The sequence below is a fragment of the Dermacentor andersoni genome, chromosome 9 (assembly GCF_023375885.2).
Source record: "Dermacentor andersoni chromosome 9, qqDerAnde1_hic_scaffold, whole genome shotgun sequence".
Taxonomy (NCBI): domain Eukaryota; kingdom Metazoa; phylum Arthropoda; class Arachnida; order Ixodida; family Ixodidae; genus Dermacentor; species Dermacentor andersoni.
In genome coordinates, this window is record NC_092822.1 from 74,550,001 (window position 1) to 74,576,186 (window position 26,186).

Sequence of the window (26,186 nt, forward strand, 5' to 3'; positions counted from 1 at the left end):
TGGAGCTATGGCGTAGATGAGAAAAAGACGTTTAATATTGGAGAGCGCGAGCGAGATAGAAATAAGAAAGGCGTAGAGGTTAACCGCCATATGAAATGCGGTTGGCTACCCTACTATAGACTTCAGAGAGGGGTAGTTAGAAAGATAAGATGAAAATAGGGGAGGGGTAACGAAACACAGAGGTCGTGCACGCAGTCACAGTAAAGTATCAGAATTGCGAGCAATTGACGTTGTATTATCCAAACACAGTTCCACATCAAAGAAAATTAGACTTGTTTTTTATTCCTTGCCAAGAAAAGCAGAATTGTAAAAAGAAAAATAAACACAACTAATTGTTATTTGAGGAAGAACTTACTTGTACCGTCACTAATTAATTAGCATTTGGCGTGGTATACTCTAGCCACTACTGAAAGCTCGCTCGAGCGTATCAAAAACGCAACTATTGTCTACGTGCTAATTTCCCAGTTTTTAAATAAGAATTTTCAGGTCTAATATTCAGCTTAGCAACACTAATGCGCTGGGCATCAGTACTAGGTTACTAGGGGGCTCCGAATTAACTTTGACCACGGGGTTCCTTAACTATCACCTAAACGTAAGCACACGAGCTTCTTTGCATTTCGCCCACTCCGAATTACTGCCACCGCGGACACGACTGAACCCGCGACCTTTAGCTGAGCAGCGCAACGCCATGGCCACTGGACTACCTCTGCGGGTGGTTAACGCTAATGCCGTTCGCACAGATTCCTACACGAGAATCGCAACAATGCCTTCACCGCACTCTGCTGCGACGGCTTACGGGAGGCATTCCAAAAATGGTTCGTTCTGACAACGGTACGTTATCAACGCGTGCTATCACAGTCGCGAGCTGTCCTCTTTGTATACGCTGAACAGGAGGAGAGCCACTTGGCGAGAGAGACCGGGTGAAGTAGTTTGTTCGGGTCCTTGGCTATATACGGCAGCCACGAGAGAGTTCGTCCTTGTTGGCGAGACATTTCGGAAGGGATGCAGCGCAAGATAACCACATGGTCAGAAGCAAGCGTGCCGTGTATAATCCTTCTGTGTGTGCGTCTCCTTACTCTGTTCTTTCCAAAACGGCCGGGCTCGTCTCAGTTTATACAACCATATTGTAACCAGGAAGGCGATTTATGGCGAAATCCACACACGAGCTGAGGCGCGCCTTCATTGTCATCCTTTCGCTGCGCTCTCGTTCGCGTGCTTGGATAACTGTCCCGTGACACAAGCTTCCGGCGGCAGGAGCACCATCTCGGCTCTGTTCAAGGGCACCAGAGGCAAGAAACAAAGTAACCACGGCTAAGGTTCGCCGGTTCGCTGACGTATTACGGTTTGAGCCGTACAACGTGCACAACATCACAGTGTGGGCGTCGATTCGACGATATTGCGGGTCGGAAAAAGTTTGATTTCGCAGGTATACAAGGTCGGTGACTTGAAAAACACGTTAAGGGCCTGTGTAAGGCTACAGAAGTTTTCCGAGAGTCCGACTCGGCACGTTGGAGTCCAGAGGAGAACGAGAGAACCTGGCGGGAAGTGGATGAGCCGTCGATGCCTGTCGTATAAAGCTTTCTGTCTTGTTTAGGATGCATGGGCTAAGGGCTGGCGAGCAAGCTGACGGGCATTGTCGGCTCGAGAAATTGCGTCATGGGCATACTCAGAGGTGGTAGGCGTATCAGTGGGGAGCAGTATATCCATGGGCAAACCCTAGATCACGGCCGAACAACGAATGAAACGAAGAGAAACCAGTGACATCATGGCATGACGAATTGCAAGCGAACGTCACGAATGGAAGGTTATCGTCCCAAGCGTGGTGATACGAGGATACGTCCATCGACAACATGTCTGTGAGCGTGCGATTTAGGCGTTCTGATAGGCCATTTTTCTTTCACAACACGACGAAAATACTTAACAAATTGCGAACAGTATGGATAAAGTAGACAATGAAGCCAATGAACGCATATGGGAAATAATTCTTATGGATAGTTTAAAGGCAAAAATATTGTAGTAAAAGGACATGGAAAGTGGACGAAAAGGCAATCTTCCGCAGTGTGGAGCTAGAGACGATAGGTGAGAGGCAGCTTAGAGTTTCTCGCTGTAACACCTAGACGGGAATCTGGCGCTGCTGCGCTGTTGCATAAATGGGGATGCCGGGAAATGGTGGCTTCAAATCAGCTTCGTTCTCCCAGGACACCTTCAAGACGTGCCTGGCTAGCCCCGTTCCGTCTGTCACAATGTTTGATTTCATACTAAAACCAACACGTAAAAAGCTGGATTAAGCTTACTATTAAAAAAAAAAAAACAGCCTTTATTCAATCATGAGCACTTGTGCTTGTACGCACAATTAAATGAAATGTGCCGGCGGGCTGCTAAAGCTGGAGGACGGACGACAAGGTACACGCTCGCTATGTGACACTTTGTCGTCTTCACTTGCGTTTCTTCGCTTGATGATGTACTGCAGGGAAGTAAACTTCACTGAAAGCCGTAATACGGGTAAATGGAAATTTTTCGTGAAGAATTTATTTTAAGAACGCCTTATTTGTGCAGTCATATCCACGTTTTAGGCGAAGCTTCGCTCAACACAATTCAAAACAAGCCTCGCCCGCCCATACCACCATTCCCGTGACGGCATAGAGCCCGTTAGGAAATTCGCATAGACGTTACCGTCGGATGTCCCTCTAGGTAAAATTGTGAGAAGCTTTATGGGAGGCAAAGTCCAGAGGCAGCGACTACGTGAAGTGTAGCGAAACTGAAATAGGCGAAACGCATATCCGCATGACATAGCATGTTTGCGGACGGGTGTGTCAAAATCGGTGTTAGTTTCGCGATATACCTGCTAAGTGGACAACCATTCTTCGGCGAGGCTAGCTTCAACACTGCAGCTGCTGCAACGTGTGCCCCTCAAAGAATTAATGAAGAACTTACGCATCTCTCTGCTTCGTTCGTCTTCGAGAGTTAAAGGTCAAGTAATAGATTAGGGCTTACTGGGTGCAGAAAACTTTATTTCAGCCGTGAAAAGAACAGAGCCCGAACAGAAGAGTGAGAAAAACACAATCTGAAGTGTAAAGGTACCAAGTCTCATAATACGAAGTACAGTTGCAAGCTGGCAATGTGTTACAGTAATGTAGTATGAAGTAAATTCGATTTGTTTTTCAATCCACGTACATCTGGAAGAAAGTTATAGTGTTTATTCTCAGAGATATAGCCCATCCGCGAACCAAACATGGGCAGCAAGAAACAAGTCATTCGTTGCCAGGTGCACTTATTTGACAACGTGATGCAGACATAGTGCTTCTTACTAACACGGGTATCATAGAAATATTTGTAAAAGCTCCGTGTGATATACACCATATTACATTAATGTTTACGTTAAGTATACGTTCACATATACCCGTATTCGCAAGAGTTCTTACGCTACCCGCCGCGGTTGCTTAGTGGCTATGGTGTTGGGCTGCTGAGCACGAGGTCGCGGGGTCGAATCCCGGCCATGGCGGCCGCATTTCGATGGGGGCGAAATGCGAAAACACTCGTGTACTTAGATTTAGGTGCACGTTAAAGAACCCGAGGTGGTCTAAATTTCCGGAATGAATCATAATCGGCGTGTCTCATAATCAGAAAGTGGTTTTTGCATGTAAAAGCCCATAACTGAATTTTTAATTTAGGAGTTCTTACGCTAGGGCTGTACGTAAGAGGGTATCGACCAATAGTGATGGTGGACATATTACCGAAGGTAGTCGGTGAAGGGCAAATAACCTTTACGATCGAAAAGCTTTATGGATAAGCGCATAGTCCTTACTCAGACATACGCTTAAGGCTAGTCAAGCTGCCCAAGTGCATCAATCTTTCTGAATTTGTTTTCAGCCTGCACCCCATCGAGGTAGCCTGCTTCGAGCAGACATTCAACTCCTCGTGTCCGCTGCCGATGAAGACGGCCAGGGTTGCGATGATGAGAGTTGTGGACGCCCTAGCCCTACTCGGGGGCTGCATTTCGTCTGCACATGCAGTTGTGGCTTCTAGTGGATCTCTTGCGCTCCTGGTTGCCTCCGTCATTCTGAGTTGGCCGAGAACCTGACCAGAGAACTGGAAAACAGAAATCGAGCCAACTCGAATACGGCCCCCACCGCAGTCTCGTTTTAGATGCCGCGGACATTTTACCACCTCTCCAGGGAGCTTGAAGCCGTGTTTTCATGACGGACACGCAGGGTAGCATCGACAATTTGGGACGTCGTTTCACTCCTTCGCTGCATCCATTTGGTTCAAGACACTACGGCCGGAATGCCATCGGATATCACCGAGTTTGTAAATAAAAACGCACATAGAACCATTGCTCTATCGCACCTACGTCTCGTCCTCTTTTACCTCCATGCAACCTTTTTCTCATTCTGGTGCTGTGTGACTACTTGACGTATTTAAACATCTTGGTTCAGAACTTTGAGACGCTAACTACGTATAAGGAACTCCTTGTTCCTATGGGGGACAAAGCAGCAGCAAGGAATTGAGATATACATTTCGTGTATAATTTCTGTATAATTTCGCGTGTCACATGTATAAACAACCTCTCCTATAACGTTAGGAATTAAAACAATAAAACGTACGTCACTGTGTTCTCTATTATAAAAATAAAAATAAAACGTTTTGGCTATGCAATCAACACATAGGTCAGTAAATAAATTAATTTTTTTACTAGCTACGTGTTTCCATTTACACACAACGAAAGTAAGTGTAAATTAGATGCCTCCGGACACGTCAGTAGGCAGAGATACTGGTGGTTTACGACACTGTAACGCCACGTAAGGCTAAGAACGAGTTCTCCTTAAGAAATTGGAGAAGCACAAGGCCGAAGGCGATAAGCATTTAAGGGGTCAATAAGGAAAGTATTAAGTCGAGCAAGATTTAATTACGTGGGGAGCCAGTAGGCCCGTAGGCAAGGTGCATCCAAGCGGGTGAAGATTCCGGTCTTTTACTTACAAGGTACACATGAAGGGCTTAAGTGTCTTCATGATTTTTACCATACGTGCAGCTGTGTGTCTGGCCGTGTAGCAGACACGCTACCGCTAGTAGGATACCATCGCTGCAACTGCGGGAAGTCGTTCCTCGTCGCTCCCCGCCTTCCCAAACGATCTCTCAGAGAAGGATGACACAGGCTCATTTTTAATGCGTTAGCATTCTTAGGATACTTCATGCAGTTTCCGGGGATATGTATGTATGTATGTATGTATGTATGTATGTATGTATGTATGTATGTATGTATGTATGTATGTATGTATGTATGTATGTATGTATGTATGTATGTATGTATGTATGTATGTATGTATGTATGTATGTATGTATGTATGTATGTATGTATGTATGTATGTATGTTCGTATGTATGTATGTATGTATGTTCGTATGTATGTATGTATGTATGTATGTATGTATGTATGTATGTATGTATGTATGTATGTATGTATGTATGTATGTATGTACGTAACCGTTTTACCGCTTATTTGGGTCACTGCGTGGTTCGGGCTCAAATGGGAGCTCATCGGGCATCTGTACTGAGGTAACAGGGTTTGAAAATCACCATCGGACCAACTTGGGTAACTGAGAATGTGGCAATGTGCACATAGGCGTCACTCTGCAACGAACTTTCTTTCATGCCGACATAAGTCACGGCAATATGCGGGGTTCGATAAGTATCGCTGTTCGAAGGAACACATTGACGCCGACTTTGAGCAGTGGGTATTTGCCACTCGGTCTTATGATGATATATTGCTTTCGTTTTTAGTACAAGAGCCAGATATGGCCAAAGAGCGCCATGTACGTGGTGATGAGTTTCAATGAGTCGTTTATGAAATGCGAAAATGAACTACGAACTGTGGATGTAGTACGGCTGTTAGGGGGCCTAAAATCAGTCGCTGCAACTTGCATCAAATATATCAGTAATAAAACAATGACAATGACTGCTCGTGTGGGGTATGACCATAAATGTTTCGTTTGAAGGAATGATGTAAAACACGTCGATGACAATGGGACTAGCGCCTCAAGAGGGTTATTGAACCCAGGGGCTGGCAGGAGTGCTCTACAAAAGCGCTGTCGCAGCAGCAGCCTCGAGCAAGAGGGTATGCTACCAATGCCTTGGTCTGATAATTAGCAATTTACCAACATCACGTTAGAAATCTCAAAACTACGTTACTCTCAAAGAGCGGTTGTTTTCCGAGGAACATCGCAGGGTGAAGGGGAATGTATTGTCTGTATGCTGGGACAAAATACTTTTTCATTGGACGTTTTGATTCCCGACACTCCAACAATATGTGAAGGACCGTCAGCGTCTCGCCAGATCAATCACAGACAGGAGATGCATCACCGGTCAACAGGTAGGAGTGAGTGCCATAAGTGTGCTCTATCCTGAGACTGCAGGAAATAACCTCAGTTCGTCGTATTTTCGATATAAGGAGCCAATTTCCTAAGTTTGCCTTAATAACATGTAGTTTATTATGAATTTCAATGTCCCACGTGTGTTGCCGCAATAGCTCCCATGTTTCTTCCATAAGAAAGGTGACAAACCTGTGACAGGGATCGCTATGGTAGAATTGCTCGGTTTTGTTTTTATGGATTTGGCAACATGGTCGGCAAGCGTATTACTCTGGATGTTTCTTTGTCCAGGCACGCAGTATATGATGACATACTGGTCAGACATATATGTTGTGCACAAGATTGATTAAAGCTCATTGAGTATAGGATTCCTCCGTTCATAGGATGTCATCAGGGACCTTACAATGCTTAAAAAGTCTGGAAACATAACGGCCTTTTGTACCTTTGTTTTCCTAATATACTGTACACTTGACATTACTGCCTAGGCCTCTGCAGTGAAAATACTTGTTTCCGGCTGCAGGACATTGGACTCCGAAAACGATATCCCAGCGGCTGCATAAGACACGCCAGTGTGAGACTTAGATGCGTCAGTGTTAAATTCTGGTCACGAATATTTTGAGTGAAGCTCGAAGAAAAGCATTGAAATATTTCCTTCTGTAGCATGTTTTTTAACGTGTACAGACGGTGTGTCACACTCTGTGATCTGCCAGTGTCACGGCGGCAAAAGCTTCGCGGGAGCAATTAAATGATGATCGAGCAGCGGCACACACATTTCTTTGCCGAGCTCCGACCCTTACAAGGAGGGAAAGGGGTTTTCTCGCGGCAGGTCGGTTCTGAAAAGGTACTGCACATGATGTATCGTTTATGGTGAAATATGAAGGATGTGCACGGCTTGAATGTACTTTTAGAAAAAAAAATGCGTAAAACTACAATATAATCTCTGCAGATGTCGAGACCATGATTAGACTATGCGTAGAGGCTTGTTGTCGGACTTGTCCTGAAGGCACCGGTCGCGAGGTAAATGCCTAAATGATGAAGAGGATCGAACATTTTTGGGGCACTTTGTGTAACTGAATGATAAACTATGAAGCCATATTCTAAGCGTGTACACGAGGCTCTTGTACAAGTTCATAAGATACTTCTTGTCACTGACTCAGGTCGTGTGACAAAACCTTTAGTAAATTCATCGCTTTTAGGCATTTTCTTCTTTTATGTATCTTATGCGGGTTATAAACGTTGGCCTGGAGCCTAGTATTACATCCAAGAATTTGCGCTCGCTCGCCACCAATCTACGTTTTTTATTGAGCTCTATGCTTGGTTCTGGAATCAAACCCCTGGTGCTGGGTCGGCGGTGATGAAACCCGTCTTCTTCGAGAAAAGAATGCGTATACGCATTGTAGCATTTATTCTAAATCCATTTTCGTCTGCCTATTGAGAAACCTTGTTTAGACCGATCTGGACTTGTAGTTCGCAGGCTGCAAGGTTACAAAACTTAAAAGATCTTGATGTCGTCTACACAAACTGCATAGACTGAGTAAAACATTGCATGCGATATTACTGAGCGCAAAGAATTCATTTTCACAATAAATAGCGTGCAGCTAAGCATCCCACCTAGAGGAACGCCAGTCTCCTGGATGAACGGTCCGGACAGAACAGTGCCAACGTACTCTCACACGGAATGTGCGTTTAGATGTGTAGCTCCCGATTATGTTTAACATGTTTCCCCACATACCCACTGAAGAGAGATCCTATAAGATTCCCTTTTGCCAGGTAGTGTCGTAGGCTTTTTCCGAGTCTAAAAATACTGCCAAGAAGAATTGTTTGTGTGTAAACGCATCTGTTATAACTGCATGCGTACGAGGCGATCTGTCGTTGACCTATCTTCCCTGAAACCGCACTGGTACGGGTCTAACAATTTGTTGGTTTCTAAATAGTGAATTAGGCACCGGTTTATCATCTTTTCGAAGCTCTTCCACATAAAACTAGTTAGTGTGGTCTTTCTGTAGCTATTGGCGGCCAAGGATGGTTCGTTTCCCTCCTTAAGGATGGGAATTATAACTGCTTCCCTCTAAGTGGACGGAACGTACCCTGCTTCCCATCTTACATTAAACAATGAGAGGAGCGTGATTAGAGTTTCAGTATCCATGTGTTTCATCATTTCATACGAGATGCGATCAGGTCCTGGCGCCGACTGGTTACAGGAGATCAATGCAGTATGTAGAGTTCAGCCATACTGAGAGAACTGTTGTACCCTCAGTGGGCCTGCATTTGCGTTCGAGTGGCTTTCCTTCTATTCGGTCTTGATATCTTAAGAATGTTTGTGAGTAGGGCGCAGAACTAGATACACGTTCAAAGTGGGCCCCAGGAGAATTCGCTTGATCTTCTATGCAGTTATCGCCTTGGCAATTTACTAATGACATCAAGTGTGTCTGCCGTGCTTTTATTCTCCCCACCATGTCGCAAACTTTTTCTCATCTGTCTATGAGTTACTGCGTGTTAGGCACTTCTCCCAGCTTTCCCTTTTCGCCAGTCGGCGTGTTCTTCGTCCCTGCGACTTAGTGTGCGTGCAGTTAATAAAATTTTCTAAAGTTGCAGACTCTCGTAAAAGTCACCTAGCTTTCTTTTGGTTTTTACGCGCCTTCGTGCATTGCCCGTTCTGTCACGGGACGTGTCGCTTATTAGAAGATCCATTTCTTTTCGGGATGAAATTTGAAGCAGCATCAATTGGGAAAGCTGTGAAGTACGCCACTGCGTCATCAATGCTGAAGGCTGCGATGTCATCTCGCTTGAAAAGTATACGTTCTAGAAAACTTTGCGCAGTCGGCTGTATCGACTTTCCCTCTGGGTATATGCGGAATATATTCTACCTGTCTCGCGAGGTTTAATACTATTGGAAAGTGATCACTTCCGTAGGGATTTTTGAGCACCCCCCCCCATTCTAAATGCGGCATCATAGCTGCGGAGGCTGTGGTTAAGTCTATAGAATATGAGTTATGTGTGGTGCCACAGAAGGCGGGAACCTTCTTATTCAAGAGAACCGCAGCAGAACTCAAGAGAAAGTTTCCAATTACACGACCTCCTGCGTCACAGTGTGGATCGCCCCAGAGAGTGTTATTAGCATTTAGCTCTCCTGTCAATACGTATTGCTCGGCAGCTGATCTATTAGTTTCTCAATTTTTCTAAGCTCCAGATGAAAGTCAGATGGGACACAGAGAGAGCAGACGGTCGCAAGCTTGCCAGACACTATAGCTCTAACGGCTACTGCCTCTTAATTTGTTTGTTTAGGTGTAAGTGTCGGCAAGCAAAAGACCTCTGTGCTATGATTGCCACACCACTAGATGTGGCGAGGCCATCCTCGCTGGCTTTCCGGAAAGTGTAACATTGTTTCATAAAATTTGTTTGGAAGGTTTTTAGATGCGTTTCCTGCACGCAGAAGAACCTTGGTTGAAATTTGTGTAGGAGTTCTTGAATGTCGTGTAAATTATGCATAATCCCTCTGATTTTCCACTGGATTATTTGGGTATGCATTTTCGTAAGAAATAAAGAAAGTTGTCAGCGTACTGAAAAGGAAATGTTAGGTGTAACGTTGAGATATAAGGAGAGATTGGTGTGGTTCAGAGAGCAAACGGGGGTAGCCGATATTCTAGCTGACATTAAGAGAGAACAATTGAGCTGGGCAGGCCATGTAATGCGTAGGGTAGATAACCGGTGGACCATCCGAGTTACAGAATGGGTGCCAAGGGAAGAGAAGCGCCGTCGAGGACGGCAGGAAATTAGGTGGGGCGGTGATGAAACTAGTAAATTTGCAGGCGCAAGTTGGAATCAGCTAGCGCAGGACAGGGGCAATTTGTGATCGCAGGGATAGGCCTTTGTCTTGCAGTCGACATGAATATAGGCTGATGATGATGATTAGAAACTGTCGTACTGATTGTAGGTGAGGCACAAAACACGTTTATATTCCTGCGCTGCCGTATCCGCAAAACGTGATGCCACAGGCCTGTTGGGCCGCTTCCAGCGCTCCAACGTAGCAAGACATTCTGCGACCACACCGAACGGTAGCCGAAAGAACAATCCCACTAGACCACGCAGGAGGCGGGGTTTACTGATACCGTTGGGTTTCCGTTGACAAACCGCAGTTGAAAAAAAAAAGAAGACGTGCAGTGTGCATGCTCCCTCGATTGCACTGATTTTAATCTCCTTTTTGAACAGCTCCTACACAGTGATAAACATTTCGTTTTATACGGAACTTTGCCTATGCTTTCTTTTGTTTTGTTCACAGTTATCGGCGTCCAGAAGCTTGTCATTAAACTTCCAACGCGTGCAACTGAGCCACGGCCCTTTGCCCTTAGCTCCTAAGGAAAACATAACAACTGTGATCATAGAACGAAACATGTATTATGTTGTAATATTGGCACAACGGCAGTATATTAGCAGAAACGTATACTCTGTCCAACCGTGCATGGCTTGAGTGTGTTGGACATGAGTGAACTATGACCATCTTCTAGCTACAATGTGACCGATATCTTCGAGACAGTGACTCTGAACTATTGTGCTTAATTTTGTGCCGTTATTGTCGCGTACTGGTCTGTTCTTTGCTCTATAGACAGTAGCACACATACGCACTTCAAATCACCAAGAAATAGAATAATTATTTCACAACCTAAAAAGAATGCATCACTTAAAAAAAAAAGCTCAGCATTCGGCTTCTCTGTTAGGCACAGACAAACAACTGCCCCGCCATTTCGAAGCAGAGATGGGAAAAATCACAGAAAAGTAACGGCCCAATTTTACATACTGTCACGGTTTTTATACTACGATTCCCTTTTAGTTACGTAATAACAAGGCACTGCCGCAGGACGAGCAAACCGCATGACACAGATATTTAATGGCGTGGAGTAAATGGCTTTACCATGAGGCTTGCCTGAGGCTCGTTTTTGGCTTTCGTTTCTTGAATTGCTATGGTGTCGTGATATTGTCGGCGACTTGAAGAAAGGCCTCGCACGTTTAGCGCGCCTATGCAAAGAGGTGCATCAAGCCTTACTGCCGCTTATGAAGGTGATCAAGCATACCGTAAGGCGCTTACCTCTTTCTGTGAGAGACAGAAAAATTCACAGGTAAGTTCGTCCTTATGCAGTTGCCATGGCCGAACACAGCATGAGTATCTTAGCGACGAGGCACTGGGGTTCAAACCTCTCAGCTTGCCCTCGCTGTTGATGCCGCACTGTTGATGCGCTGGGAGAGAAAAAAAAACGAAAAAAGGAAAGGTTTCATCGAGCTTTTAACTCGTATTGCTGTATTCAAAGTACAGAGTGCTAACCATTACATCACGAGACCACACGCTTCCGACGCTGAGAATCGAACCCGGACCCCCTGGGTGAAAGCCCAGAAACCTAACAACGAGACCACGCCGGATTCGATTTTCTTTTTTGCCGGTCTTCGACATGGTACAGAGCACGTAATACAGAACAAAATTACAATACACAATTAACCAATACAAAACATTTTGAAAGGATATACATGCCATCGGTCCTATAAGGACTGGCGTTGTCGAATTAAAATTCTTTCAATGCTGTCAGAGGTTCTATCCTCGACAGCCATTCGGGTACACATTCTTGTATTTTCTTTATTTCAATGAAACTAGACATGCTTTCTCTGAAATAAATACGCGCAGGCCTAGCGTCCGGGTCGCAGTAGTACCCAGACATCCTTGCACGCCATAAACTGTGAAGGCCATTGAGTATTATTAGGTCGAAGGGAACCCCGTCGTCATTTCTTACCGCTAAGTACCTTATCCCATGCGGATTTAACGGTAACTCCTTCTTCATTGTTCTTTGTAGGACATCCCAGAAGAACACCCCGGCCCAGCAATGCAAGAAGACATGGTCTATTGTTTCAGGTTGCTTGCAAATCAAGCAGTGCGAGCCCCAGGGTACAAGGAAGCCACGTTCTTCCATAAATGTCTTCACTGAGAGTGTTCCTGTGTGTAATTTAAAAAAGAATGTCTTTACCCCAGTAGGCACCTACATATTTTTCACTCGCTTAAGGACATCCAGTCCTGATCTTCCACTGTATAGCGCTCTGTACAATGGCACTGGAAATACAATGTCGCAAACATCTTTATACAGTGTTTTCCTTTTAACGTCACATAAATACTCAAAATAAAAACGCACAGAAAGAAAGCGCACACTATCTGCAACTTCTTTGAGATAGCCCAGAAGCGTTCCGGGCATACTATCTGTGCTAACAATAAGTGCCAGCAAAGCGCCTCTCAACCTGAGCTGGCATACAGTACGCAGAAACGGATCACGCACATCCCGAAAAAACAAAAAAATCTGTTGACAAGCTGGCGTACGAAAAGATGCGCCAAGCCAAGTACCCCTTTCTTCACGTGCCGGAACGGATTGGTTCGGCTACACCTTTCCCAGGTAGAGCCCCAGATAAAAACCGCGAACACTCTGTGCAACCCTTGCACGTTTACCCTTGAACAGTACAACGTTTGCATGACGCACCACAACTTCGTAACAAAAAACATATTACACACAGTTGCTTTTCCGAAAATCGACAGGTTGATGCCTTTCCACCTGTCTGCTTTCTCTCTTATTTCTTTTGCTTGGTTCGTCCAGTATTCGTCGCTATTTTTGTAACTGTCCATGGGGACACCTAGATACTTGGTCGGGGTTTTCATCCAGCTCACATTTGCAAAATTGTCCGGGGCCGAAGACCACTCTCCGTACCACAAACCGAGGGACTTTCCCCAGTTCATTCTACTGCCCATCACATCACAAAAAATTTTCACTACCCTTATTGTTTCCGTCACACTTTCTTTGCTTGTACAACACACCGCGATGTCATCTGCATATGCCAAGAGCTTGATTTGTGTGGCTGCCAAGCTATGCCCGCGTATTTGCTCATTCTCAGTTATTGCCAAACACATCGTTTTTATGTAAATGTTAAACAAAAGAGGACTGAGAGGACAGCCCTGACGCACAGAACGCATGACGTTTATGGGGGCCCCCAATGATTTATTCACAATTAAGCGTTTTGTGCAGTTCTGGTACGCCAACGCCACTCCCTCAGTGATGATGGAACCAACATTAACGTAATCCAAAATGGCAAACAAAATATGATGAGAGACACAATCAAACGCTTCTCGAGGTCCAGCTGGAGCACCGCGACTCCGCCCGAGGTGACGTCACAGCACTCCAGCACGCACCGCATCGTGTGAATATTCGAAAAAATGGACCTTCCTTTGATACCACACGTTTGATGATCTCCGACTATGTCATTTATGACGCTTTGAAGCCTGGCAGCCAAAACTTTCATAAAAGTCTTATAATCAACATTGGTTAAAGATATTGGCCTGTAAGATGTTACTAGTCTAAGTTTCTCCACTTGGTCACTCTTAGGGATGAGTATGGTATGAGCTTTTCCAAAAGAAGGCGGCAAAGTTTTGTTATCATACGCATCATTAAATAGCTCTGTTAGCAACGGCGACAGTTCTTTCATAAAAGTTTTATATAAACACGCACCCAGACCATCAGGTCCAGGTGATTTGCCTTGGTTCAAATCATCAATCGCTTTTTCAACTTCACGTTCCGTTATTTTCCATTCCAATCGTTCTTTCGTATCGTCACTCAGTCGCGGCATGCGAGACAGAAAGGCCTTTCTGAACTCGTCTATATTCACTTCTTGAAACGCAAAGAGCGACTGGTAATACTCTAGAAACGCTCGGCCTATGCTCTTAGTATCGTCGGCAACTGTGCCGTTCCATAAAATCCTGTCGACATGATTCCATCGTCCGTGCGCTTTTTCGAGTCCCAGCGCCCGTTTAGTGGGCGTCTCACCAGCTACTAATGCATTTGCTCTTGCTCGCACAATCGCACCTTGATACCGTTCCTTGTCAAGCTGCTCGGATTTTTCTTTAATGGCTCCTACATCTTGCTTATACGCCCCAGGCTCTTCGCACTCAAGCGCTATCAGCTGCTTGAGTGTCTTTCGTAAGCCCCTTTCTTTCATTTCCTTCTCAAATCGTAAGCAGCTCGATCTTTCTATGGCTTTCATCTTTACGTTTTGTTTGAAGTATTCCCATTTCCCTGCTATTGTTTCACTGTTTTCTTCACTTACTTTCCTGACGGCCTCGCGTACTGCCTCTACAAATGGCTCGTCTTTTAGTAGTAAGGCATTCATTTTCCATAGTTCCCAATTAAAATCTGGTTTCTTCCTCTCCGTGCCTATATGACATTTCACCATGCAGTGATCTGAAAACGATACTGGTGCCACCGAATAACTATGGCACTTTGGAATTATGTCTTGCGATACGTATATGCGGTCTAACCGAGCATGACTACTACCTTGACATCGTGTGTGCATGACTTCCCGCTCCCCCTCCAGGCACTCACACACATCGTCCAGTTCATTATCACTAATTAGCTTAGTCAACACACTGCTGTTTTTATCGCGAATACCAGCATTATTGACTCTATCCCGAGCCCTCAAAACACAATTGAAATCCCCCAACAAAACCATGCACTTATCAGTGATAACATAAAGAAAAAGGTTCGCAAAAAATGAGGCGCGTTCTTCCACAGCATTCGGTGCATATATGCACATGACTCTGAATTCCAGTTCACGAAAAACAAAATCGCAAAAAAACGTAGACCACGCAGGATTCGAGACACGCTCAAGCAGCGCGGCTGTCGCTCACTAAGCACTGTAGGTGAACTGGGAGAAGCAAAAGAAAAGAAAAGGTCTCACCGAGATTTGAACTCGGATTGCTGGATTCAGAGTCCAGAGTGCTAACCGTTACACCATGAGACCGCACACTTCCGACGCCGGGAATCGAACCCGGGCCTCCTGGGTGAAAGCCAGGTATCCTAACCACTAGACCACGCCGGATTCGAGACACGCTCAAGCAGCGCGGCTATCGCTCACTAAGCACTGAAGGTGAACTGGGAGAAGCAAAAGGTCTCACCGAGATTTGAACTCGGATTGCTGGATTCAGAGTCCAGAGTGCTAACCGTTACACCATGAGACCGCACACTTCCGACGCCGGGAATCGAACCCGGGCCTCCTGGGTGAAAGCCAGGTATCCTAACCACTAGACCACGCCGGATTCGTGACACGCTCAAGCAGCGCGGCTATCGCTCACTAAGCACTGAAGGTGAACTGGGAGAAGCAAAAGGTCTCACCGAGATTTGAACTCGGATTGCTGGATTCAGAGTCCAGAGTGCTAACCGTTACACCATGAGACCGCACACTTCCGACGCCGGGAATCGAACCCGGGCCTCCTGGGTGAAAGCCAGGTATCCTAACCACTAGACCACGCCGGATTCGAGACACGCTCAAGCAGCGCGGCTATCGCTCACTAAGCACTGAAGGTGAACTGGGAGAAGCAAAAGGTCTCACCGAGATTTGAACTCGGATTGCTGGATTCAGAGTCCAGAGTGCTAACCGTTACACCATGAGACCGCACACTTCCGACGCCGGGAATCGAACCCGGGCCTCCTGGGTGAAAGCCAGGTATCCTAACCACTAGACCACGCCGGATTCGAGACACGCTCAAGCAGCGCGGCTATCGCTCACTAAGCACTGAAGGTGAACTGGGAGAAGCAAAAGGTCTCACCGAGATTTGAACTCGGATTGCTGGATTCAGAGTCCAGAGTGCTAACCGTTACACCATGAGACCGCACACTTCCGACGCCGGGAATCGAACCCGGGCCTCCTGGGTGAAAGCCAGGTATCCTAACCACTAGACCACGCCGGATTCGAGACACGCTCAAGCAGCGCGGCTGTCGCTCACTAAGCACTGAAGGTGAACTGGAAGAAGCAAAAGAAAAGAAAAGGTCTCACCGAGATTTGAACTCGGATTGCTGGATTCAGAGTCCAGAGTGCTAACCGTTACACCATGAGACCGCACACTTCCGACGCCGGGAATCGAACCCGGGCCTCCTGGGTGAAAGCCAGGTATCCTAACCACTAGACCACGCCGGATTCGAGACACGCTCAAGCAGCGCGGCTATCGCTCACTAAGCACTGAAGGTGAACTGGGAGAAGCAAAAGGTCTCACCGAGATTTGAACTCGGATTGCTGGATTCAGAGTCCAGAGTGCTAACCGTTACACCATGAGACCGCACACTTCCGACGCCGGGAATCGAACCCGGGCCTCCTGGGTGAAAGCCAGGTATCCTAACCACTAGACCACGCCGGATTCGAGACACGCTCAAGCAGCGCGGCTGTCGCTCACTAAGCACTGAAGGTGAACTGGAAGAAGCAAAAGAAAAGAAAAGGTCTCACCGAGATTTGAACTCGGATTGCTGGATTCAGAGTCCAGAGTGCTAACCGTTACACCATGAGACCGCACACTTCCGACGCCGGGAATCGAACCCGGGCCTCCTGGGTGAAAGCCAGGTATCCTAACCACTAGACCACGCCGGATTCGAGACACGCTCAAGCAGCGCGGCTGTCGCTCACTAAGCACTGAAGGTGAACTGGAAGAAGCAAAAGAAAAGAAAAGGTCTCACCGAGATTTGAACTCGGATTGCTGGATTCAGAGTCCAGAGTGCTAACCGTTACACCATGAGACCGCACACTTCCGACGCCGGGAATCGAACCCGGGCCTCCTGGGTGAAAGCCAGGTATCCTAACCACTAGACCACGCCGGATTCTTTTTTTTTTTTTTCTTTATTGCCGTTTTGGACGCATAACACAAAGTAACATGATAAAACACTTCAGCCACACTTGGGCTGACGCGAGTGGTGCTAAAATCTTTTCAATTGGACTAATTCATCAAGTAGTGGTATCCACTCTGGTGGATCAGTCCGTGCCCTGAAACATTCTCGAAGATAAAGAACACTTTCGATGAAGTTTTCACGTGTGGTACTGGTATTTATGTCTGCATGTCGCACCTGCATTCGCGTTCTCCACAGACTGTGGAGGCCAAGGAGCATGATTAAGTCGTAGGGCACTTCTTCACTATCAACTGGTAAGTACCGGATGCCGTAAGGATTTAAAGGGAGTTCCTTTTTAATCGTCCTCTGAAGGACATCCCAGTAAAAAATGGGATCCCAACATTCTAGGAAGACATGTTCCACTGTCTCGGGCTTCCTGCATAACAAGCAGTTTGTTGTCCATGGCACGAATAGCCCTTTATCATGCAGCCAGGTTTTAACAGGCAGCGTACCGGAATGAAGTTTAAAAAAAAAGGTTTTGACAACTGGTCTAACGGGCATGTTCTTAATTCTTTTTAAAATATCTTGCCCTGGGCCTCCAAAGTGTGGTGTCCGATAAATGGGTACCGGCAACATCACGTCAACCAACGCTTTGTACAGCTTTTTCTTATTGACATTGCATAGGTACTCAGGGCTGAAACGTACTTCCAACATCTTGTACGACAGAACAACCTCGCGCAAGTATCCTGTCACGGCACCACACATGTTATCACAGGAGACCAGCCTTCCAGGGAGCAGTCTCTGTAGGCGTACTTGCATAACAGTTCTTAGAAAGGGATCACTTTGATCACGCAAAAACATAAATCGCGAGACCACTTGACGCAAAAAAAGATGCCCCAGGCCAAGGCCTCCGCTTTTAACGGAAACAAACAGGTTAGTTCGGCTGGTTCTTTCCCAGGTGGACGCCCAAACAAAAACAGCAAAAACACGATGCATTTTTTGAATAGCTGTTCGGGTCGCACACAGCACATTCATGACATACCAGAGCTTCGAAATCAAAAAGACATTAGAGATAGAGGCACGGGAAAACATTGATAGCTGTCTTCCTTGCCACGCGACCGCTTTCTCTTTCATTCTCGAAGTTTCTTCTTTCCAGTACGAGCTGGGATCCCGATAACAATCCAGAGGTACTCCTAGATACCGCGTTGGCAAGGTGGACCATCGAAGCCGAGAAAAACAACCCGGTGTTACGTCCCATTCGCCATGCCAAAAACCGGAACTTTTTCCCCAATTGATCTGACTTCCAGTCTGAGCGCAGAATTTTTCAATCACAATTGTCGCTTCACAGATGCTCTGTCTATCAGCGCAAAAAACCGCTATATCGTCAGCATACGCGAGTACTTTCACGTGTGATGACTGCAGTCTGTAACCTGAAATTCGGTCAGAGTTGATAATTGTCAGGCATAGTGGCTCTAAATACACTGCGAAAAGCAAGGGGGAAAGCGGGCATCCCTGTCTTACTGAAGAACGTACAGCAAGTTTGTCAGTGAGATCGCCATTAACTATAACGCGGGTCGTACAGTTCTTGTAGGCCATTTTTACGCCCTCTACTATAATGTCACCTAGTTTGGAGTGTTCCAGGATGGAAAAAAGGATTTCGTGGGAGACGCGGTCAAAGGCTTTCGCCAAGTCGAGCTGCATCATTGCTATCTGACCGCCAACTGCATCGACACATTCTAATACGTTGCGTGCGACATGTATATTTGTAGCGATGCTACGGCCTTTAATTCCACACGTCTGATGAGACCCTACCAATTTCGTGATCACAGACTGCAGTCTTTTTGCTAGAACCTTCATAAATACTTTGTAGTCGACGTTGGTGAGACTAATCGGTTGATATGACCCCACCAACAGTCGTTCTTCCGGATCATCAGTCTTGGGAATTAGAACTATGTGGGACGTATTGAAAGACAATGGAACCTGTTTGCGTTCATAAGCCTCAGTTATCACATGGAGCATGCACTGTGCAACAGGAAGCTTAAAGGTTTTATAAAAGGCCGCACTTAGCCCATCTGGTCCAGGAGCTTTCCCAGATGGTAGGTCGTCTATTGCTTTTTCTATCTCCTGTAAAGTTATAGGCAGTTCAAGACGTTCCTTAATTTCATCATCTAGTCTTGGCACCAGCCTCAAGAAGTCTACATGGAAGCCTTCTATGGTCTCGAGCTTATTGCTAAGAAGTTCTGTGAAATGTTCGGCTATAGCACACTGAATGTCTCTCGCATCTTCCGAAGTCCGGCCGTCAAATCGGATGCTCCTAATTTCTTTCTGGCAAGCGTATCTTTTCTCGTCTGATAGCGCTCGTTTTGTCGGCGTTTCGCCAGCCCACAATTTTTCAGACCTTGCGCGTATGACGGCGGCCCTATACCTGTCGGCGTCGATTCTTTCGAGCTGGCATTTCACTTCCCGTATTTCTTTCGTGAAAGTTCCCGGCGCGCTATTTTCCATGCTCAGCATCCATTCAAGTTGCCCGTTCATTTCTTTTTCTTTTTCTTTCTCTTTATAGCGAGCCACGCTGCTCTTTTCTATTGCTTTCATTTTTACCCACTCTTTGAACCCCTCCCATTCAGTTGCAAAACTAGCTGGCTGCGCGTCTAGCAGTTTGTCTAGCTTGGTCTTTACTTGCATAATGAACCCTTCATCCTCCAAAAGCTTTGTGTTCAATTTCCATAAGTGCCAGTTAAAGCGCAATTTCCTGCCCTTCATTCCTAAAGTCATGCTCACGAGGCAATGATCACTGAAAGACACAGGTTTAACGTCATAACTTGAGCATAGCGGCATAAGATCGACAGATACATACATTCTGTCTAGTCTCGCATGGCTCTCCCGCTGAAAGTGCGTGTATTCTGGGTGGGTCCCATAGGAAAACACATTGCCAACATCCTCGAGACCATACTCATGCACAAAAGTATTCAAAACTTCAGAGCTCTTGTCTCTCAGTGGCCTAAACTTCACTCTGTCAGCTGCGGCGCACACACAGTTGAAGTCTCCCAGTACAAGCAAAAACTTGTCGCCATTCAACCATGGCTCAAGTGATTCAAAGAAAATTTTACGCTCGCTTTCTACATTAGGAGCATATACACAAACAATTCGCCACCAAAAATTCGAAAATGTGAAATCAGCAATCAAAAGGCGACCACTTGGGCATGCAAATACAGACTCTACGTTCACTCTTAACGTCTTGCGTATGAGTACAAGGCACCCACCCGACGTCCCAACAGAATGACAAACGCACACATGAAAGTTTGCTTGAAAGGAAGACACCATGCGGTCAGTGTGCTCTTGGCTCTCTATTTTCGACTCTTGTAAAGCAATTATGTCAATATCGTTATCCAGAAGAAGGCGATTAAGCTGGTATTGTCGCCTTCTTGCTCCCAGACCTCTGACGTTCAAAGTCGCAACTCGAAGTGGAGCAATAAGATTAAAAGCCATGTCTTAGAAGAAGAAACGCCTCTATCCGCATGGTGCCTACCTTCATGGTTGACGTAGCCTTCCTCACGACTGCCAGGACCTCTTGACACCGGTCGACCAACACAACCGGCGCTGACACCGACCAGGACACTGTGTTACTACGGAGGCTGTTTCCCCGCCTTCCGCGGGTCGGCCGGAAGGTTCGGCCGCGGTTTTAAAGACGAGCGTCTCACTCCCCCTGCCTTCGGCGGAGGCTCATCGCCGCTACCGCCTGGCTGCAGCTTGACGTCTCCGCTTTCTTCATGCGGACGTTTTCCAGCAATGGTGCTCGCCGCTTCCTGGTTCGTCTCCATGGTATCAATGCCGGGGGTCTCCACGCTGCTTTCTTTAGCGTCCGCGGCTTTCGCCGCCTCCTTTGCCTTGTCATCGTCGTCCTGTTCAGGCTTATGCTGCGCCTGTACACTACGATCTGTTGCGCCGGAGGGCCCCGCCTTTTGCTTCACCAGAGTCGTGAACGATGGCTGAGTATGGCGCTGTGGTTGTCCACCCACACGGGCTGCTTCCTCAGCATCCGTCTCGTCCATCAGCATCTCGGACGAGTCCTCGCTGGTTCCCGGGCCTGTAATGCTCGCGTAAGTGCGAGTACACTGGTCTTCTTCGTGCCCGAAGCGTCGGCAGATTCCGCAACGCGGGACTCGACATTCCTTGCGGATGTGGCCCGTACCACGACACCGAAGGCACAGCGGGGGTCTGCCTGGTACCACGACAAGCGCCAACTCACCGCCAACGCTCAGCTGGTGTGGCAAGTCATCCAACTTCACGCCCGCTTTCAACTTGAGGGTGACAAGCCGGGTGGTTGATCCCTTCTCTGTCATACCTTGCACACGCCAGCGCTCCCGGGCTACTTCGGTAACTTTTCCATAGGGCGCAAAGGCGACACGCACGTCCTCATCAGGCACATTGTGTAGAAGCCAGTGGAGCTTCAGTCGAACGTCCTGATTCGCCGGGTCAATCACCAGACAGCGCCGGTTTTTTACACGCAGCTCCCCGATGCTCGAGATCTTCTTCACCGCGTCCGCGTCCTTGAAGGTGATAGCCCAGACATGGCTCATGCGATACGCCCCCAGGGCGATAACATCCGGAAGAAGCGAATGCGGTGCCAATGCGTCACGGAAATCTTCAATCCGGTACGGTCGCGCCGTGATATCAGCGTGCAAAAAAACTGTATTTAAAACATAACGACCTGTTGGCAGACCTGGCAGAACAACTTGGTAGGTGCCCTCCTGTTCCATCGTCCTGTTTCCGCGGCCAGAATAGGCCGCTGTAGCCGCTCCAACGGAGCCCGTCATCATGCGTCCGTCACGCTCGGTGGCCGGAAGCAGAATCCGTCTAACCACTAGACCTCGCCGGATTCGAGACACGCTCAAGCAGCGCGGCTGTCGCTCACTAAGCACTGAAGGTGAACTGGGAGAAGCAAAAGAAAAGAAAAGGTCTCACCGAGATTTGAACTCGGATTGCTGGATTCAGAGTCCAGAGTGCTAACCGTTACACCATGAGACCGCACACTTCCGACGCCGGGAATCGAACCCGGGCCTCCTGGGTGAAAGCCAGGTATCCTAACCACTAGACCACGCCGGATTCGAGACACGCTCAAGCAGCGCGGCTGTCGCTCACTAAGCACTGAAGGTGAACTGGGAGAAGCAAAAGAAAAGAAAAGGTCTCACCGAGATTTGAACTCGGATTGCTGGATTCAGAGTCCAGAGTGCTAACCGTTACACCATGAGACCGCACACTTCCGACGCCGGGAATCGAACCCGGGCCTCCTGGGTGAAAGCCAGGTATCCTAACCACTAGACCACGCCGGATTCGAGACACGCTCAAGCAGCGCGGCTATCGCTCACTAAGCACTGAAGGTGAACTGGGAGAAGCAAAAGAAAAGAGAAGGTCTCACCGAGATTTGAACTCGGATTGCTGGATTCAGAGTCCAGAGTGCTAACCGTTACACCATGAGACCGCACACTTCCGACGCCGGGAGTCGAACCCGGGCCTCCTGGGTGAAAGCCAGGTATCCTAACCACTAGACCACGCCGGATTCGAGACACGCTCAAGCAGCGCGGCTGTCGCTCACTAAGCACTGAAGGTGAACTGGGAGAAGCAAAAGAAAAGAGAAGGTCTCACCGAGATTTGAACTCGGATTGCTGGATTCAGAGTCCAGAGTGCTAACCGTTACACCATGAGACCGCACACTTCCGACGCCGGGAGTCGAACCCGGGCCTCCTGGGTGAAAGCCAGGTATCCTAACCACTAGACCACGCCGGATTCGAGACACGCTCAAGCAGCGCGGCTGTCGCTCACTAAGCACTGAAGGTGAACTGGGAGAAGCAAAAGAAAAGAGAAGGTCTCACCGAGATTTGAACTCGGATTGCTGGATTCAGAGTCCAGAGTGCTAACCGTTACACCATGAGACCGCACACTTCCGACGCCGGGAGTCGAACCCGGGCCTCCTGGGTGAAAGCCAGGTATCCTAACCACTAGACCACGCCGGATTCGAGACACGCTCAAGCAGCGCGGCTGTCGCTCACTAAGCACTGAAGGTGAACTGGGAGAAGCAAAAGAAAAGAGAAGGTCTCACCGAGATTTGAACTCGGATTGCTGGATTCAGAGTCCAGAGTGCTAACCGTTACACCATGAGACCGCACACTTCCGACGCCGGGAATCGAACCCGGGCCTCCTGGGTGAAAGCCAGGTATCCTAACCACTAGACCACGCCGGATTCGAGACACGCTCAAGCAGCGCGGCTGTCGCTCACTAAGCACTGAAGGTGAACTGGGAGAAGCAAAAGAAAAGAGAAGGTCTCACCGAGATTTGAACTCGGATTGCTGGATTCAGAGTCCAGAGTGCTAACCGTTACACCATGAGACCGCACACTTCCGACGCCGGGAATCGAACCCGGGCCTCCTGGGTGAAAGCCAGGTATCCTAACCACTAGACCACGCCGGATTCGAGACACGCTCAAGCAGCGCGGCTGTCGCTCACTAAGCACTGAAGGTGAACTGGGAGAAGCAAAAGAAAAGAGAAGGTCTCACCGAGATTTGAACTCGGATTGCTGGATTCAGAGTCCAGAGTGCTAACCGCTACACCATGAGACCGCACACTTCCGACGCCGGGAATCGAACCCGGGCCTCCTGGGTGAAAGCCAGGTATCCTAACCACTAGACCACGCCGGATTTTTTTTTTTTTTTTCTTTATTGCCAATCCTCGACATGTCACCACAACACACATTCCTTAAATGATATAAACAAAGACCAAAGAAGCAAAAACGAATGAATACACAAACGGAACAAAGAACAGTAATATTTACATTCGTTGCCGTCCGCTACTGTGGCACGACGTTGTCGGATTAAAATTCCTTTAGTGCTGTAAGGGGTTCAACCCTCGACAGCCACTCAGGAACAGGCTGTTGCAACTTCTGCACTTCCACATACCGTTGCATGCATTCCCGGAAGTATACACGCGCTGGTCGGGCATCCGGGTCACAATGGTAGCCCGCCATTCTTGCGCGCCATAAACAGTGGAGGCCCGTAAGCATGATGACGTCGTACGGGAAACCTTCGTCGTCATATACTGGCAGAAACCTGATTCCGTGGGGATCTATAGGTAGCTCTTTTTTTAGAGTCCTTTGTAACACGTCCCAGAAAAAGACCCCTTCCCAACAGTGGATGAAGACATGATCTATGCTTTCTGCTTTTTTACATATAAGGCAGTGGGTTCCCCATGGCATGTAGAACCCACGTTGTTCAAGAAAGATTTTAACAGGTAGAGTACCGGTGTGTAATTTAAAGAAGAACGATTTAGTGGCTGGTTGAACTGGCATCTTCTTCACCCTTTTCAATACATCTAGGCCTGGGCCTCCACTGTACAGGGCTCTGTACATGGGTACCAGCAATACACTGTCACATAAATCACGATATAACGTTTTCCGTTTTACACTCCACAAATATGCACTAGAAAAACGAACACGCAAAAAGGAAACACTCTGAATTATTTCCCTAAAGAAACCACGAACTGGTCCTGGCATTATTTCGGTGCCTACAACGAATTCGGGAAGTGATCTTGACAACCTCATTTGGATAGCGGTGCGTAGAAATGGGTCATTTGTGTCTCGAAAAAAGAAGAACCTGTTTACTAGTTGACGCAAGAAGAGGTGCGCCAACCCCAGACCACCATCCTTCACGCGCCGAAAGAGATTATCTCGGCTACATCGCTCCCAGCTCGATGCCCACACGAAAACAGCGAACACGCGGTGCAGTTTCTGCACATTAATCCGAGAGCACTGTAGGACCTGCATTACGTACCAGATCTTTGTTACGAGAAACATGTTGCACGCTGTTGCTTTCGCGAACATTGACAGGTGACCGGCGTTCCATCGGTCGGCTTTTTCTTTTATTTCTTTTGTCCGCTCCTTCCAGTACTCGCTACTGTCCTTGTAGGCATCAAGGGGTGCGCCAAGGTACTTAACTGGCGTCGTGACCCAGGTGACGTTCGAAAAGTGGTCTGGGGTGGACGCCCATCCCCCGTGCCAAAACCCCAAACATTTCTGCCAGTTCACGAAGCTATTAGTGGCATTACCAAACAGTCTGACGATACTCACAGCGTTCAATACACTTTGCGTATCTTTACAACATACGGCCACATCGTCAGCATATGCCAATAACTTCACCTCTGCTGCTTGGAGGCAAAATCCCTTAATGTATTCATTTTCAATGATGGCCTGACATAGCGTTTCTATGTAAACACAAAACAGGAGTGGGCTGAGTGGACAACCCTGGCGAACGGAGCGCTTCACGTTAATGGGGGCCCCCAGCCTTTGATTAATTATAAGTCTCGTATAGCAACTCCGGTACGCCATGGTCACCCCCTCAGTGATTATGTGGCCAAAATTAACATGTTCAAGGATGGTGAGCAATATCTCGTGAGAAACGCAATCAAACGCTTTCTCCAAGTCAAGCTGGAGGATCGCTACTGCATCACACATGGCATCACAACACTCCAGCACACACTTCAACTTGTGAATGTTAGTGAAGATTGTTCTTCCGCGAATGCCACACGTTTGGTGTGGGCCGACTACTTCCTTAATGACTGACTGCATACGCCGTGCCAGCACCTTCATCAGTATTTTGTAGTCACAGTTAGTAAGCGCTATGGGTCTATAGGAGGAAAGTTGCTTGAGCTTCTCGGTCTCTTCTGTTTTAGGTATTAGTACTGTATGGGACTGGCCGAAAGATGGTGGAAATATTTTCATTTGGTATGCTTCATTGAAAATTGCGGTCAAGATAGGAGCTAGGTGGCTTTTGAACGATTTGTACCAAGCGGCACAAAGACCGTCTGGACCTGGTGACTTGCCAGGGTTCAGGTCTTCGATGGCCTTTATCACTTCCTGTTCAGTTATTTGTCCTTCCAACGTTTCTTTAACGTCACTCGACAGCTGTGGCATTCGCTGCAAAAATAAGTCCTTGAAACTTTGCATGTTGACGGGCCTGAATGCGAAAAGCTTTTGGAAATGTTCAAAGAAGGCACGCCCTATATTCTTCGTATCAGTTACTACCAGCCCGTTATATTCGATGGCCTCAATCTGTTTGCGTCTGGAGTGCTTTTTTTCTAATCCCAGTGCTCTTTTCGAAGGCATT

General features: G+C 47.3%; 2 protein-coding genes and 34 non-coding genes across 36 annotated transcripts in view; 1 reads left to right on the forward strand and 35 right to left on the reverse strand.

Moving 5' to 3' along the window:
• LOC126528261 (uncharacterized) overlaps positions 1-4,337 on the forward strand; it is a 12,202-nt gene extending 7,865 nt beyond the window's left edge. The window contains exon 5 of the mRNA XM_050176149.3: positions 3,871-4,337. Coding sequence (XP_050032106.1) covers positions 3,871-4,081 — 211 coding nt within the window. The 3' untranslated portion in view covers positions 4,082-4,337. The remainder of the gene's footprint in view (positions 1-3,870) is intronic.
• LOC126528260 (uncharacterized) overlaps positions 1-11,462 on the reverse strand; it is a 58,671-nt gene extending 47,209 nt beyond the window's left edge. The window contains exon 1 of the mRNA XM_072284222.1: positions 11,448-11,462. The gene's annotated coding sequence lies outside the window, so the exon portion shown is untranslated. The remainder of the gene's footprint in view (positions 1-11,447) is intronic.
• Positions 11,463-15,109: 3,647 nt separating this feature from the next.
• TRNAQ-CUG (transfer RNA glutamine (anticodon CUG)) lies at positions 15,110-15,181 on the reverse strand. Its single transcript has one exon. It is a non-coding gene; the product is annotated as a tRNA-Gln (tRNA).
• A 6-nt stretch (positions 15,182-15,187) lies between these two features.
• TRNAE-UUC (transfer RNA glutamic acid (anticodon UUC)) lies at positions 15,188-15,259 on the reverse strand. Its single transcript has one exon. It is a non-coding gene; the product is annotated as a tRNA-Glu (tRNA).
• Positions 15,260-15,326: 67 nt separating this feature from the next.
• On the reverse strand, positions 15,327-15,398 carry TRNAQ-CUG (transfer RNA glutamine (anticodon CUG)). The gene has a single exon. It is a non-coding gene; the product is annotated as a tRNA-Gln (tRNA).
• Positions 15,399-15,404: 6 nt separating this feature from the next.
• Positions 15,405-15,476, reverse strand: TRNAE-UUC (transfer RNA glutamic acid (anticodon UUC)). The gene has a single exon. It is a non-coding gene; the product is annotated as a tRNA-Glu (tRNA).
• A 67-nt stretch (positions 15,477-15,543) lies between these two features.
• On the reverse strand, positions 15,544-15,615 carry TRNAQ-CUG (transfer RNA glutamine (anticodon CUG)). The gene has a single exon. It is a non-coding gene; the product is annotated as a tRNA-Gln (tRNA).
• A 6-nt stretch (positions 15,616-15,621) lies between these two features.
• On the reverse strand, positions 15,622-15,693 carry TRNAE-UUC (transfer RNA glutamic acid (anticodon UUC)). The gene has a single exon. It is a non-coding gene; the product is annotated as a tRNA-Glu (tRNA).
• A 67-nt stretch (positions 15,694-15,760) lies between these two features.
• Positions 15,761-15,832, reverse strand: TRNAQ-CUG (transfer RNA glutamine (anticodon CUG)). The gene has a single exon. It is a non-coding gene; the product is annotated as a tRNA-Gln (tRNA).
• A 6-nt stretch (positions 15,833-15,838) lies between these two features.
• Positions 15,839-15,910, reverse strand: TRNAE-UUC (transfer RNA glutamic acid (anticodon UUC)). The gene has a single exon. It is a non-coding gene; the product is annotated as a tRNA-Glu (tRNA).
• A 67-nt stretch (positions 15,911-15,977) lies between these two features.
• TRNAQ-CUG (transfer RNA glutamine (anticodon CUG)) lies at positions 15,978-16,049 on the reverse strand. Its single transcript has one exon. It is a non-coding gene; the product is annotated as a tRNA-Gln (tRNA).
• Positions 16,050-16,055: 6 nt separating this feature from the next.
• TRNAE-UUC (transfer RNA glutamic acid (anticodon UUC)) lies at positions 16,056-16,127 on the reverse strand. The gene has a single exon. It is a non-coding gene; the product is annotated as a tRNA-Glu (tRNA).
• Positions 16,128-16,204: 77 nt separating this feature from the next.
• Positions 16,205-16,276, reverse strand: TRNAQ-CUG (transfer RNA glutamine (anticodon CUG)). The gene has a single exon. It is a non-coding gene; the product is annotated as a tRNA-Gln (tRNA).
• A 6-nt stretch (positions 16,277-16,282) lies between these two features.
• TRNAE-UUC (transfer RNA glutamic acid (anticodon UUC)) lies at positions 16,283-16,354 on the reverse strand. Its single transcript has one exon. It is a non-coding gene; the product is annotated as a tRNA-Glu (tRNA).
• Positions 16,355-16,421: 67 nt separating this feature from the next.
• On the reverse strand, positions 16,422-16,493 carry TRNAQ-CUG (transfer RNA glutamine (anticodon CUG)). Its single transcript has one exon. It is a non-coding gene; the product is annotated as a tRNA-Gln (tRNA).
• A 6-nt stretch (positions 16,494-16,499) lies between these two features.
• TRNAE-UUC (transfer RNA glutamic acid (anticodon UUC)) lies at positions 16,500-16,571 on the reverse strand. Its single transcript has one exon. It is a non-coding gene; the product is annotated as a tRNA-Glu (tRNA).
• A 77-nt stretch (positions 16,572-16,648) lies between these two features.
• On the reverse strand, positions 16,649-16,720 carry TRNAQ-CUG (transfer RNA glutamine (anticodon CUG)). The gene has a single exon. It is a non-coding gene; the product is annotated as a tRNA-Gln (tRNA).
• A 6-nt stretch (positions 16,721-16,726) lies between these two features.
• TRNAE-UUC (transfer RNA glutamic acid (anticodon UUC)) lies at positions 16,727-16,798 on the reverse strand. Its single transcript has one exon. It is a non-coding gene; the product is annotated as a tRNA-Glu (tRNA).
• Positions 16,799-16,875: 77 nt separating this feature from the next.
• On the reverse strand, positions 16,876-16,947 carry TRNAQ-CUG (transfer RNA glutamine (anticodon CUG)). The gene has a single exon. It is a non-coding gene; the product is annotated as a tRNA-Gln (tRNA).
• Positions 16,948-16,953: 6 nt separating this feature from the next.
• TRNAE-UUC (transfer RNA glutamic acid (anticodon UUC)) lies at positions 16,954-17,025 on the reverse strand. Its single transcript has one exon. It is a non-coding gene; the product is annotated as a tRNA-Glu (tRNA).
• A 4,962-nt stretch (positions 17,026-21,987) lies between these two features.
• TRNAQ-CUG (transfer RNA glutamine (anticodon CUG)) lies at positions 21,988-22,059 on the reverse strand. The gene has a single exon. It is a non-coding gene; the product is annotated as a tRNA-Gln (tRNA).
• Positions 22,060-22,065: 6 nt separating this feature from the next.
• On the reverse strand, positions 22,066-22,137 carry TRNAE-UUC (transfer RNA glutamic acid (anticodon UUC)). Its single transcript has one exon. It is a non-coding gene; the product is annotated as a tRNA-Glu (tRNA).
• Positions 22,138-22,214: 77 nt separating this feature from the next.
• Positions 22,215-22,286, reverse strand: TRNAQ-CUG (transfer RNA glutamine (anticodon CUG)). Its single transcript has one exon. It is a non-coding gene; the product is annotated as a tRNA-Gln (tRNA).
• A 6-nt stretch (positions 22,287-22,292) lies between these two features.
• Positions 22,293-22,364, reverse strand: TRNAE-UUC (transfer RNA glutamic acid (anticodon UUC)). Its single transcript has one exon. It is a non-coding gene; the product is annotated as a tRNA-Glu (tRNA).
• A 77-nt stretch (positions 22,365-22,441) lies between these two features.
• TRNAQ-CUG (transfer RNA glutamine (anticodon CUG)) lies at positions 22,442-22,513 on the reverse strand. The gene has a single exon. It is a non-coding gene; the product is annotated as a tRNA-Gln (tRNA).
• Positions 22,514-22,519: 6 nt separating this feature from the next.
• On the reverse strand, positions 22,520-22,591 carry TRNAE-UUC (transfer RNA glutamic acid (anticodon UUC)). The gene has a single exon. It is a non-coding gene; the product is annotated as a tRNA-Glu (tRNA).
• Positions 22,592-22,668: 77 nt separating this feature from the next.
• Positions 22,669-22,740, reverse strand: TRNAQ-CUG (transfer RNA glutamine (anticodon CUG)). Its single transcript has one exon. It is a non-coding gene; the product is annotated as a tRNA-Gln (tRNA).
• Positions 22,741-22,746: 6 nt separating this feature from the next.
• TRNAE-UUC (transfer RNA glutamic acid (anticodon UUC)) lies at positions 22,747-22,818 on the reverse strand. The gene has a single exon. It is a non-coding gene; the product is annotated as a tRNA-Glu (tRNA).
• A 77-nt stretch (positions 22,819-22,895) lies between these two features.
• On the reverse strand, positions 22,896-22,967 carry TRNAQ-CUG (transfer RNA glutamine (anticodon CUG)). Its single transcript has one exon. It is a non-coding gene; the product is annotated as a tRNA-Gln (tRNA).
• A 6-nt stretch (positions 22,968-22,973) lies between these two features.
• On the reverse strand, positions 22,974-23,045 carry TRNAE-UUC (transfer RNA glutamic acid (anticodon UUC)). Its single transcript has one exon. It is a non-coding gene; the product is annotated as a tRNA-Glu (tRNA).
• Positions 23,046-23,122: 77 nt separating this feature from the next.
• On the reverse strand, positions 23,123-23,194 carry TRNAQ-CUG (transfer RNA glutamine (anticodon CUG)). The gene has a single exon. It is a non-coding gene; the product is annotated as a tRNA-Gln (tRNA).
• A 6-nt stretch (positions 23,195-23,200) lies between these two features.
• Positions 23,201-23,272, reverse strand: TRNAE-UUC (transfer RNA glutamic acid (anticodon UUC)). The gene has a single exon. It is a non-coding gene; the product is annotated as a tRNA-Glu (tRNA).
• Positions 23,273-23,349: 77 nt separating this feature from the next.
• Positions 23,350-23,421, reverse strand: TRNAQ-CUG (transfer RNA glutamine (anticodon CUG)). Its single transcript has one exon. It is a non-coding gene; the product is annotated as a tRNA-Gln (tRNA).
• A 6-nt stretch (positions 23,422-23,427) lies between these two features.
• Positions 23,428-23,499, reverse strand: TRNAE-UUC (transfer RNA glutamic acid (anticodon UUC)). Its single transcript has one exon. It is a non-coding gene; the product is annotated as a tRNA-Glu (tRNA).
• Positions 23,500-23,576: 77 nt separating this feature from the next.
• On the reverse strand, positions 23,577-23,648 carry TRNAQ-CUG (transfer RNA glutamine (anticodon CUG)). The gene has a single exon. It is a non-coding gene; the product is annotated as a tRNA-Gln (tRNA).
• A 6-nt stretch (positions 23,649-23,654) lies between these two features.
• TRNAE-UUC (transfer RNA glutamic acid (anticodon UUC)) lies at positions 23,655-23,726 on the reverse strand. The gene has a single exon. It is a non-coding gene; the product is annotated as a tRNA-Glu (tRNA).
• Between the last annotated feature and the right edge of the window lie 2,460 nt (positions 23,727-26,186).